At 40.8% G+C, this 14249-nt stretch overlaps 1 protein-coding gene across 1 annotated transcript in view; it reads right to left on the reverse strand.

The window, feature by feature from the left end:
* Positions 1-14249, reverse strand: part of LOC139552455 (fibroblast growth factor 11-like) — a 79103-nt gene that overhangs the window by 25590 nt on the left and 39264 nt on the right. The window contains exon 3 of the mRNA XM_071364215.1: positions 2524-2627. Within this exon, the coding sequence (XP_071220316.1) occupies positions 2524-2627 (104 nt within the window). The remainder of the gene's footprint in view (positions 1-2523; positions 2628-14249) is intronic.

Below are 14249 nucleotides of genomic sequence, written 5' to 3' on the forward strand. Positions count from 1 at the left end.
GCCCCATTTACTCACACATCTCCCCCCTCTCATGGCCCAGGAGGGTTTTCCAGAGCACACAGACAATAAAATGGGTCAGGACAGAGCTGAGTACTATTTTTTACAAAGAAATAAGCCATTTTCCTGGAGTCTCCTACAGGTATAGGGAAGCTGAGGCTGAGGCTCATAGCTGAGACAACAGAGCCATGTCATGGAGTTCCTTGTCATTAGCTCCTTACTGTTCTCCTGGGCTCTATGTGCACTTCACTATTCTGACAAGGCTGTCTGATTACGCTTTTACTGCAATGAACAGCTGACTTGAATAGAAGAGGACAACAAATCAAAGTCAGAGAGAGGGTGGAGGGAGAGAAAGAGAAGGAGAGGGAAAGAGAGAGGATGGAGAGAGAGAGAGAGAGAGAGAGAGAGAGAGGATTAGGGAGAGAGAGGGTGAGAGAGAGAGAGGTAAAGGGAGAGGGACAGGGAAAACGGGAGGGACAACCATAGAGAGAGGGACAGCAGGAGAGAGAAGGTGAGAGAAAGAGATCGAGAGAGAGGAAGAGCACTGCAGAGGTTTTCCCCAATAGTATCCTCTGTGTCTCTTGCTGTCACTCACCTCAGCCTCTGTGACAGTGATGAGCTTGTTTGTCACCGGTCAGAACATTTGTCTGCACTGTCATGCACTCTCCTGAGGTGCCATCCCCCCTCTATTTCCAGCTGTTACAACACACACACGGACTGACGGACGGACAGACAGAGACATACGGACGGAGAAATACGGACGGAGACATACGGACAGAGACATACGGACGGAGACATACGGACAGACAGACATGCTTGCATGCATGTGCAGGCACCTGTGCACACACACACACACACAGAATCACTCAACAGAATACATGACATATTCATCCTCACTCACACACACCATCTTACCAGTGTGTGACTGTAACACACCCCACACATATAAGGTTACACATCATCAGCATAACATCACACACTCATGAAAACGTTGCATGAAAACACTATTCATATAAAAGAGACCCAGTCAACTCAAGGTTAAATAGACATCTGTGTGTGTGTGTGTGTGTGTGTGTGTGTGTGTGTGTGTGTGTGTGTGTGTGTGTGTGTGTGTGTGTGTGTGTGTGTGTGTGGATTTTAAGGGAAGACACTGACTGGATGTTTGCAGGGATGTACAGCAACAGGATCTCGTTCGAAATCTTCTCTGTTCACACAGAGACGAGACAAAAGCCTTCTCATTGCCGCATGCTAATCGCCAGCTCAGGGATATTCTCTCTCTCTCTCTCTCTCTCTCTCTCTCTCTCTCTCTCTCTCTCTCTCTCTCTCTCTCTCTCTCTCTCTCTCTCTCTCTCTCTCTCTCTCTCTCTCTCTCTCTCTCTCTCTCTCTCTCTCTCTCTCTCACTTCCTCTCACTTCCTGTCTCACACACTGTGGTGTAGCTGTTACACCCTTACACATCCAATGCTTCAACAACTAACAAATGATTGTTTTCCGTGACCCTCCACACTTTCATGTTTCTGCCCTATATGCACTGTATGCTGACAGATTTTATGTATGACGTATGGCAGGGTAAAAATAAAATACACAAATGCTCACACAAACAAGCACGCAGCGAGAGAGTGAATGTTCCACCTACTCTGTGTGCTAATACTATTACTCTATGTCCATTAAAGGGAAAGATACCTGCCGCCCCTTAAAGTAGCACCAAGCACAGTGTAGGTACTGTTATTGACTACTTTCTTGTTATTATTCAGATGTTTTATGTTGTCTAGAGACTCAAGGCACAGGATCCTTCCATCCTTAAAAACACACAGAGCTTACAGTATAACCTATTACCCAGGTACTCAACTTGGTAGAGAGACAACACTGAACATTACATCTCCTGTGTATACACCACCGGATGTTGGGGAGGACGGGCTCCTGGTAATGTTTGGAGCGGAATAAGTGGAATGGTATCAAGTACATCAAACACAAGGTTTCCATGTGGTTGATGCCATTCCATTTGCTCCATTCCAACCATTATTATGAACCGTCCTCCCCTCAGCAGCCTCCACTGTTATACACACTGTCCTCAACTCCATAAAATTGCACATCGCAGATTCAACACAAATGTACGCCTGCAGGCTACAGGGACATGAAGCACAAAAAACAACAGTATATCTAAGTGTCTTAACTGGACCATGGAATCCAAGCCCATGGCACAGGATATGCAACTCCAGATTGAAGTCAATTTCAGCCCCATGGACAGCAACATCATTCTCCTGGAACCGAGTTCTGCACCACGGACAGCAACAACACAGACAATAATTGAGGAGATTTAGCAACAGCGGTCGACTCCTGATATGGCTGTTCCAGCCGTTACATTGTCATTATAACTGTCATTTAGAGAGTCAACCCAAAGCTTCACGGAGTGTCTCTATTACCGGAGTGTCTCTATTACCACACAGTCATTTCCTGAACATAACTATAGGAGACGGATTGTCCAGTATTGCTTTTGGTTTATGTATTGTTGAGCATGTGGACTCACAGAGGTGTAAAGGTACCCGTCGCTGTTCATGCCCAGGTAGAGCCCTGTCTTCGCCCCCTGGATCGCCACGATCCTCAGACCCACAGGAATCAAGTTGAACTGTGCTGCAGAGGGACAGAAAGAGGGAGGGAGGAGATATAAACGTTAGAACATGAGACTGACATTAGACCGATCCAGAGAGAATCAAACAGAGCTTCCCATGCTGTCTTCTATAGGAAGTAATATGTGTCACCTCTGGATAACCCGCTCTTGCTGCGGGTGATTCCCTGATCCACCTCTACACAGATGACACCATTCTGTATACATCTGGCCCTTCTTTGGACACTGTGTTAGCAAACCTCCAAACGAGCTTCAATGCCATACAACAATGGCCTCCAACTGCACTTAAACGCTAGTAAAACTAAATGTATTCTCTTCAACCGATCGCAGCACGCAACCACCCGCCCGACTAGCATCACTACTCTGGACGGTTCTGACTTAGAATATGTGGACACTACAAATACCTAGGTGTCTCGCTAGACTGTAAAATCTCCTTCCAGACTCATATTAAACATCTCCAATCCAAAATTAAATCTAGAATCGGCTTCCTACAAAACCTCCTTTACTCACGCCGCCAAATATACCCTCGTAAAACTGACTATCCTACCGATCCTCGACTTTGGCGATGTCATTTACAAAATAGCCTCCAACACTCTACTCAGCAAACTGGATGCAGTCTACCACAGTGCCATCCGTTTTGTCACCAAAGCCCCATATACCACCCACCACTGCGACCTGTATGCTCTCGTCGGCTGGCCCTCGCTACATATTCGTCGCCAGACCCACTGGCTCCAGGTCATCTATAAGTCTTTGCTAGGTAAAGCTCCGCCTTATCTCAGCTCACTGGTCACGATAACAGCACCCACCCGTAGCACGCGCTCCAGCAGGTATATCTCACTGGTCATCCCCAAAGCCAATTCCTATTTGGCCACCTTTCCTTCCAGTTCTCTGCTGCCAATGACTGGAATGAATTGCAAAAATCCCTGAAGTAGGAGACTTACATATCTCTCACTAACTTTAAACATCAGCTATCTGAGCAGCTAACCGATCGCTGCAGCTGTACACAGCCCATCTGTAAATAGCCGATCCAACCAACTACCTACCTCATCCCCATATTTTTTTTCATTTACTTTTTTGCACACCAGTATTTCTAGTTCCACATCATCATCTGCACATCTATCACTCCAGTGTTAATTTGCTAAATTGTAATTACTTCACTACTATGGCTTACCTCCTCATGCCGTTTGCACACACTGTATTTTTTTTATTGTGTTATTGACTGTACATGTTTTTATTCCATGTGTAACTCTGTGTTATTGTTTGTGTCGCACTACTTTGCTTTATCTTGGCCAGGTCGCAGTTGTAAAGAGAACATGTTCTCAACTTGCCTACCTGGTTAAATAAAGGTTAAATAAAAAAATAAATAACCCTCCCAGGCACAAAGGTCGCAACCTCGCTGAACCTTAACCAGAGTGACATGAGCTACGTGGCTGATGTTGAGTGTTATAGGAGTGAGGTGCTGTCATCATGTCACCTCAGCTTTACCATACTCCAACTTTACTCAGGGTGCAACACCTCACTAAAGACAGCTATGAGGAAAGACAAGGGAAACACAAAGGAAGAGAATGAAAGCATGTGGGAGAGATGGCGAGAGAAAACAAGAGAGAATCTCTCCAAGATGAAAGAGAGCGTGAACAACAGAGAGGCTTGAATGACAAACAGATGGCAGAAATAGACGGCAGGAAGGAGCAGAGACGGGAGGAAGGAAGGGAGGAAGGAAGAGAAAGGACAAGCCTATCTTCTATCTAGCCTGTCTCTTCTCACTCTCTCTGAGGTGTGCTGGGTTTCAGGAGTGTTACTGAGTTCTTCTACAAAGAGACCAATGCAACCATCAGAATAGGAGAACAGAGAGGAGAGATTAGAAGACAGATAGGGTGGAAAAGAGAAGGTAGAGATGAGAGAGAAAAAGGAACAATTATTGCTTCCATATACTTTGAAATGTGCCCCCTAAATATCATTATCAAATTCACACCTATTCTGAAACCTATACCCATTGCAATAAGGAGCACAATGTCTTTGTCAACATGTGATGGTTGTCTGTTTATTTGTAGATCTTGCTGTGTGTGAGGGGGCATCTGGCTTCCCAATCTCTAAATATACTTGAATAAGAATTTTGTGAAATAAATACTTAATATTGAAAGTCATTAAATAATTATATTCCATATTAGAAGTCAATAAACAATACAATCAAGTAATGAAAACTTGCAAAGTGAGCGGTCCTTGAGGATGTCTCAAGTGGTTATTTATTTACCTATTGCATAACCACTATATTCTGTAGAATGGTGTCATAGTATATCAACAAAGTAGCCATATCTATACGTCTCTGTTGTTGGGATCTCTACCTCACCATGCTACTGTCCACTCTCTTTCATACTCATCACTCTGTAGTGTCGTAGTCGCCACGGGCCAAAACCCTATAACAGCCTCCAGCCCAATCAAAGACTAGTCTATCTCCTCCACACGCTCCACTCCACTCGGCTCCTCACACAGACAGCTGGGCTGGAGGAGAGCTGAGGACAGGCCCAGTCATCTCGAACACACACACACATCCCTCTCTGCCCTTCCCTTCCCCCTCTTTCTGATCCATTCTCTCCCCTCCATCTCTCCTTCTCTATTTCTTTATTACTCTATTGCTCCATTTCACTCTCTTTCTTTCTCTACTTCCCTCTGTCTTCTCTGCACATGACCTCACCGTATGTAGGATTTCATGGTTGAGTGATTTTTTTGCACCTTGTCATGTTAAGCTTGTCACTAACTGTTTCAGTGTTTCAAATTGAGAGAGTAATACTGAATGTTTCAGTGTTTCAAATTGACAGAGTAATACTGAATGTCTCAGTGTTTCAATTTGAGAGAGTAATACTGAATGTCTCAGTGTTTCAAATTGAAAGTGTAGTATTGAATGTTTCAGTGTTTCAAATTGAAAGTGTAGTATTGAATGTTTCAGTGTTTCAAATTCAGAGAGTAATACTGAATGTTTCAGTGTTTCAAATTGAAAGTGTAGTATTGAATGTTTCAGTGTTTCAAATTCAGAGAGTAATACTGAATGTTTCAGTGTTTCAAATTGAAAGTGTAGTATTGAATGTTTCAGTGTTTCAAATTGAGAGAGTAACACTGAATGACTCAGTGTTTCAAATTGTGTGCTAACCCACTGTGCAAAAACTGATTGATGTTTCCACGTCATTTCAAAAACAATCTATGTGATAACGTTGAATTTTGCAAAGTCATCAACGGAAGAGAATTTTGTGTTTTTTTCACCCAGCTTTGAACCTAAATCCAATGACATGGTGAATGTTCTTTGTTGATTTCACGTTGAATTGATGTTAGTTGACAACTCCATCAAAATTACATCAAATGACGTCTGTGCTCAGTGGGAAGTGTCTTTTTATTGTTCTTTTACCATACCCCATGTACCGTCAAATAAAATAAAATACAATTGTATTGGTTGCATACACATATTTAACAGATGTTATTGCGGATGTAGTAATATGCAGTAATATCTAACAATACACAACAATAAACACGACTCTAAAAGTAAAATAATGGAATTAAAAAATATAGAAATATTAGGATGATATTAGGACGAGCAATGTCAGAGTCCGGAGTATAATATATATATAAATATTCTGGTCAAAAGTTTTAGAACACCTACTCATTCAAGGGTTTTTCTTAATTTTTTATTTTTACTATTTTCTACAGAATAATAGTGAAGAAATCAAAACTATGAAATAACACATATGGAATCATGTAGTAACCAAAAAAGTGTTAAACAAATCTAAATATATTTTAGATTTTAGATTCTTCAAAGTAGCCACCCTTTGCCTTGACAGATTTGCACACTCTTGATATTCTCTCAACCAGATTCATGAGGTAGTCACCTGGAATGCTTTTCAATTAGCAGGTGTGCCTTGTTAAAAGTTAATTTGTGGAATTTCTTTCCTTCTTAGCACGTTTGAGCCAATCAGTTGTGTTGTGAAAAGGGATGGGTGGTATACAGAAGATAGCCCTATTTGGTAAAAGACCAAGTCCGTATTATGGCAAGAACAGCTAAAATAAGTAAAGAGAAATGACAGTCCATCAATACTTTCAGATATGGTCAGTTAATCCAGAAAATGTCAAGAACTTTTAAAGTTTCTTCAAGTGCAGTCGCAAAAACCATCAAGCGCTATGATACTGGCTCTCATGAGGACCGCCGCGGGAAAGGAAGACCCACAGTTACCTCTGCTGCAGAGGATAAGTTCATTAGAGTTACCAGCCTCAGAAATTGCAGCCCAAATAAATGCTTCACAGAGTTCAAGTAACAGACACATCTCAACATCAACTGTTAAGAGGAGACTGCGTGAATCAGGCCTTCATGGTCGAATTGCTGCAAAGAAACCACTACTAAAGATAACCAATAATAAGAAGAGACTTGCTTGTGCCAAGAAACATGAGCAATGGACATTAGACTTAGTGGGACTATCATTTGTTCTTCAACAGGATAATGACCCAACACACCTCCAGGCTATGTAAGGGCTATTTGATCAAAAAGGAGAGTGATGGAGTGCTGCATCAGATGATCTGGCCTCCACAATCACCCGACCTCAACCCAATTGAGATGGTTTGGGATGACTTGAACTGCAGAGTGAAGGAAAAGCAGCCAAGTGCTCAACATATGTGGGAACTCTTTCAAGACTGTTTGAATAGCATTCCAGGTGAAGCTGGTTGAGAGAATGCCAAGAGTGTGCAAAGCTGTCATCAAGACAAAGCGTGGCTACTTTGAAGAATCTAAAATCTACAAAATATTTGGATTTGTTTAGCTCTTTTTTGGTTACTACACGATTCCATATGTGCTATTTCATAGTTTTGATGTATTCACTATTATTCTACAATGTATAAAATAGTAAAAATATAGAAAAACCCTTGAATGATTAGGTGTGTCCAAACTTGTTATGTATAAGTATATATATATATATATATATATATACAGTATATACACAGTTGAAGTCGGAAGTTTAAATACACTTTAGCCAAATACATTTAAACTCAGTTTTTCACAATTCCTGACATTTAATCCTGGTAAAAATTCCCTGTCTTAGGTCAGTTAGATTCACCACTTTATTTTAAGAATGTGAATGTCAGAATAATAGTAGAGAGAATTATTTATTTCAGCTTTTATATCTTTCATCACATTCCCAGTGGGTCAGAAGTTTACATACACTCAATTAGTATTTGGTAGCATTGCCTTTAAATGGTTTAACTTGGGTCAAACATTTCGGGTAGCCTTCCACAAGCTTCCCACAATAAGTTGGGTGAATTTTGGCCCATTCCTCCTGACAGAGCTGGTTTAACTGAGTCAGGTTTGTAGGCCTCCTTGCTCGCACACACTTTTTTAGTTCTGCCCACAAATCTTCTATAGGATTGAGATCAGGGCTTTGTGATGGCCACTCCAATACCTTGACTTTGTTGTCCTTAAGCCATTTTGCGACAACTTTCGAAGCATGCTTGGGGTCATTGTCCATTTGGATGACCCATTTGCGACCAAGCTGTAACTTCCTGACTGATGTCTTGAGATGTTGCTTCAATATATCCACATAATTTTCCATCCTCATGATGCCATATATTTTGTGAAGTGCACCAGTCCCTCCTGCAGCAAAGCACCCCCACAACATGCTGCTGCCACCCCCGTGCTTCACGGTTGGGATGGTGTTCTTCGGCTTGCAAGCCTCCCCCTTTTTCCTCCAAACATAATGATGGTCATTACGGCCAAACTGTTCTATTTTTGTTTCATCAGAGGGCATTTCTCGAAAAAGTACGATCTTTGTCCCCATGTGCAGTTGCAAACCGTAGTCTGGCTTTTTTATGGCGATTTTGGAGCAGTGGCTTCTTCCTTGCTGAGCGGCCTTTCAGGTTATGTCGATATAAGATTTGTTTTACTGTGGATATAGATACTTTTGTACCTGTTTCCTCCAGCATCTTCACAAGGTCCTTTGCTGTTGTTCTGGGATTGATTTGCACTTTTCGCACCAAAGTACGTTCAATTCTAGGAGACAGAACACGTCTCCTTCCTGAGCGGTATGACGGCTGCGTGGTCCCATGGTGTTTATACTTGCATACTATTGTTTGTACAGGTGAACGTGGTACCTTCAGGCGTTTGGAAATTGCTTCCAAGGATGAACCAGACATGTGGAGGTCTTGGCTGATTTCTTTTGAATTTCCTATGATGTCAAGCAAAGAGGCACTGAGTTTGAAGTTATACCTTGAAATACATCCACAGGTACACCTCCATTTGGCTTCTAAAGCTATGACATAATTTTCTGGAATTTTCCTATCTGTTGAGGATAGGGGGTGCTGTTTTCACTTTTGGGGAAAATCGTTCCCAATTTAAACGGCCTCGTACTCAATTCTTGCTCGTACAATATGCATATTATTATTACTATTGGATAGAAAACACTCTCTAGTTTCTAAAACCGTTTGAATTTTGTCTGTGGGTCAAACACAACTCATTTGGCAGCACACTTTGTGACCAGGAAGTGGAAAGTCTGAAATCGATGCTGTGTTCAAGTCGCTGCCTATAAATGGGCATGATACGTATGACTATACGTGCACGTCATACACCTTCCCCTGGATGTCAAGAGGAAGTGAGAGGAAAAAGGAGTTGATTATCTCTGTCTGACGTTGAATGAGCCCTCTTGGAACAACGTGTCCCCCATTTTCTGTTGTCTGCAAGGCGCGTGGGGGGACCTGTTATTGCCTACTGGAAACCTGTCGTTATGGGCGAATATGAGCTCCGGCTTTGAATTTATTTGATACATGTTACAATATCATCCTAAAGTATGTTTTTTCAATATAGTTTCATTGGATTATTGAACTTTATTCGGGACGTTCGGCGTGTTGCGTTGTTCGACTTTGTTGACGTTGGAGAGCTTAGCGCTGCATGGCCAGTGTGCTTGCTAATTCAAGAGGGAAAAAGAACGTTCTGAATCCAAAACAACGACGGTTCTGGACAAAGGACCCATTGTACAACATTCTGATAGAAGATCAGCAAAAGTAGGAACCATTTTGTGATGCTATTTCATATATCTGTCGAATTGTGTACTAGTAGCTTTGCGCTCAGGTTTTGGTTATTTCCTTACCATAACTAAGTCTTATGTCGTAATGAAGATATTTTTAGAATTCTAACACTGCGATTGCATTAAGAACTAATGGATCTATCGTTTCCTATACAACATGTATTTTTTTGTAATGTTTATGAATAGCTATTTGGTCAGAATAGGTGAGAGTCTAATAGAAATATCTGCACATTCTGGGAAAAAGATGCTACGTTAGCACGTTATGCTACGTTGTATAACCACGGATTTCAGCTCTAAATATGCACATTTTCGAACAAAACATAAGTGTATGTATAACCTGATGTTACAGGACTGTCATCTGAGGAAGGTTTATGAAGGTTAGTGAAATTTAATATCTTTTGCTGGTTTAGTCGCTAACGCTAACGTGCCTATTGCTATCGCTAACGTGCCTTGATGAATGAATGCGGTAGTGTGGTAGGCTATTGTAGTAAGCTAATATAATGCTATATTGTGTTTTCGCTGTAAAACACTTAGAAAATCTGAAATATTGGCTGTATTCACAAGATCTTTGTCTTTAATTTGCTATACACCATGTATTTTTCAGAAATGTTTTATGATGAGTATTTCGGTATGTCACGTTGGTGTCTGTAATAATTCTGGCTGCTTTCGGTGCAATTTCTGATTGTAGCCGCAATGTAAACTATGATTTATACCTGAAATATGCAAATTTTTCGAACAAAACATAGATTTATTGTATAACATGTTATAAGACTGTCATCTGATTAAGTTGTTTCTTGGTTTCTTTGGTTTGTTCTAGGTTAGTTTGGTTGATTTTGTGCATGCTACCTGTGCTGTGAAAAATGTCTGTGCTTTTTTTCTATTTGTTGGTGAGCTAACATAAATATATATTATGTTTTGTTCCCTGTAAAACATTTAAAAAATCGGACATGTTGGCTGGATTCACAAGATGTGTGTCTTTCATTTGCTGTATTGGACTTGTTAATGTGTGAAAGTTAAATATTTCTCAAAAATATTTTTTGAATTTCGCGCTCTGCCTTTTCAGTGGAATGTGGCAGTCCTAGAAAGGTTAATGGCACAGTCAACTTAGTGTATGTAATCTTCTGACTAACTTGAATTGTGATACAGTGAATTATATGTGAAATAATCTGCCTGTAAACAATTGTTGGAAAAATTACTTGTGTCATGCACAAAGTAGATGTCCTAACCGACTTGCCAAAACTATAGTTTGTTAACAAGAAATTTGTGGAGTGGTTGAAAAACGAGTTTTAATGACTCCAACCTAAGTGTATGTAAAGACGTGCATACATACATGATGGGATGTATAGACATTATGGACAGCATGTGAATAGAATATATAGTATATCTGAAGAATACATGGATAGAATAGTATATCTACTGCATGAATTGATGTCAGTGGTGAATGGAGTGATGGGTGATACATTGAGTTGTGTGTTGTCTTTGTGGGTAAGGTGTAGATATGTCTGTAGGCCCAGCGGTATACCAGTATCTAGTATCGCTGTAAGAGATAGGCCCCAGTACATCATCCACAGACACCAATAGCCCTGTTCAGCAGTTGTTGAATGAGCAATCAACTGGTGCCAGTGACCAGACACAGATGAAATATACAATTCCTTGGTGCTGGTCAGAATGTGCCAAACAACACAGAGACTTTACACCACATATTACTTACTTACTTACACTCTCACACACACACACACACACACACACACACACACACACACACACACACACACACACACACACACACACACACACACACACACACACACACACACACACACACACACACACACACACACACACACACACACACCCACATAGTGAGTACACCCACACACATACCCACATATTACTTACTTACTTATACTCTCACACACACACACACACACACACACACACACACACACACACACACACACACACACACACACACACACACACACACACACACACACACACACACACACACACACACACACACACACACACACACACACACACACACACAGACTCAATTGAATTTAAAAATATGACCTGATCATTCTCTTTTATTTATGACCTTTTTCTGTTGGCCATGAACTTTCTCAAACAGATATTACTGTGCATCACTCAGGGCAAATTAAACATACCCCCATATAAGCCTAAATGTAAGAAAATAAATGTGCCAAATTATTTTCTATTTTATGAAATATCACGCAGAGCTCTGTCAGAACTCATAGAAACTCTGCAAACTCTACAAAAATTTATTATACTTCTGGTATGAAACATTTTGTGATATCATATATTCTGAAATGGGGGGAAAAGGATGTGACTAAGTTTACAAGCCGAACAAGCCTTATTGGAATTTTTGTATTTGTATTTATTATGGATCCCCATTAGTTCCTGCCAAGGCAGCTACTCTTCCTGGGGTTTATTATGGATCCCCATTAGCTGCTGCCAGGGCAGCTACTCTTCCTGGGGTTTATTATGGATCCCCATTAGTTCCTGCCAAGGCAGCTACTCTTCCTGGGTTCCAGCAATATTAAGGCAGTTTATACAATTTTAAAAGCATTACAATACATTCACAGACTGTGTGCCCTCAGGCCCCTACCCCACCACTACCACATATATACAGTACAAAATCTATGTTTCCGTGTGTGTATAGTGCGTATTCTATCGTGTCGTGTGTGTGTATGCATGTGTCTGTGCCTGTGTTTGTGTTGCTTCACAGTCGCCGCTGTTCCATAAGGTGTTTTTTTATCTGTTTTTTAAATCTAATTTTACTGCTTGCATGAGTCACTTGATGTGGAATAGAGTTCCATGTAGTCATGGCTCTATTTACTACTGTGCGCCTTCCATAGTCTGTTCTGGACTTGGGGACTGTGAAGAGACCTCTTGTGGCATGTCTTGTGGGGTATGCATGGTTGTCCGAGTTGTGCGCCAGTTGTTCAAACAGACAGCTCGGTGCATTCAACATGTCAACACCTCTGTGGTATCTCTGTGTGCATCCAAGGGCCAGCCGTGTTGCCCTGTTCTGAACCAATTGCAATTTTTGGAAGTCCTTTTTTGTGGCACCTGACCACATGACTGAACAGTAGTCCAGGTACAACAAAACTAGGGCCTGTAGGACCTGCCTTGTTGACAATGCTGTCAAGAAGATAGAGCATGGCCTTATCATGGACATCTTGCTCTTTTGCACCCCAGTATCTCTACTTGCCCATCATCATCTGCTCATCTATCACTCCAGTGTTAATGCTAAATTGTAATTATTTTGCCTCTATGGCCTATTTATTATCCCTACTCTTCTACATTTCCACACACTGTACATAGATTTTTCTATTGGGTTATTGACTGTACGTTTGTTTATGTGTAACTATGTGTTGTTGTTTTTGTCGCACTGCTTTGCTTTATCTTGGCCAGGTTGCAGTTGTAAATGAGAACTTGTTCTCAACTGGCCTACCTGGTTAAATAAAGGTGAAATAGAAAATGTAATTAAAATACTTCTCCCCATCTTAGCTACTGTTGTATCAGTATGTTTTCACCATGCAAGTTTACAATCCAGGGTAACTCCAAGCAGTTTATTCACCTCAACTTGCTCAATTTCCACATTATTTATTACAAGATTTAGTTGAGGTTTAGGGTTTAGTGAATGATTTGTCCCAAATACAATGCTTTTAGTTTTAGAAGTATTTAGGACTAACTTATTCCTTGCCACCCACTCTGAAACTAACTGCAACGCTTTGTTAAGTGTTGCAGTCATTTCAGTCGCAGTAGTAGCTAACATGTATAGTGTTGAGTCCTCCGCATACATAGACACTCTGGCTTTCCTCAAAACCAGTGGCAATTCATTAGTAAAGATTGAACAAAGTAATGGGCCTAGACAGCAGCCTTGGGGAATTCCTGAATCTTCCATTAAAGAACACCCTCTGTGTTCTGTTAGACATGGACATGATGAGTTAAGGGACCTATGGTCTGTAATGCGCATGGCTGAGCACTTATTTCTACATTGTAAAGACAGGAATACAAGATAACATTTTAGAAAGTTATTTAAGATAATAGACGGTCTATTCAAACTGAGATATCAGAGAGGAGATACAGACAAGAAATCCTCTAAAGTTCTGGAACCAAATAAATAAGTTGGGGCCAAAACGTCATACGATAATTCCAATGGAAGTCAGGGAAGAGCATCAGGGGTTGAACTCTGATATCACACAGATACTTCATGAGTGGGAGAAGGGGTTTGCAAGTTTGTTGTCAGGTAATGAAAATATGACAGATTATATTAAGGAATACTTTTATAAAGACACATGTTCCCTGAAAACTAAACTTGAAAACAAAATATATGCAACCCGTACCTAAGTGAAGGAGTTGTCCTTGGTAGAAGTTAAGAATGCGATTGATGCTGCAAAAAATGGAAAGCTTTTGGCATTGTTGAACTACTTAATGATGTTTTAAAAGCTCCTCAATTAATTGAAGTTCTAAATTGTTTGCTCCAAATTTGTTTTGAATACAGTATACTGCCATCCACTTGGTATACAGTTAGTCTATAGTGAATCC

This window comes from Salvelinus alpinus, chromosome 24 (genome assembly GCF_045679555.1).
Source record: "Salvelinus alpinus chromosome 24, SLU_Salpinus.1, whole genome shotgun sequence".
Taxonomy (NCBI): domain Eukaryota; kingdom Metazoa; phylum Chordata; class Actinopteri; order Salmoniformes; family Salmonidae; genus Salvelinus; species Salvelinus alpinus.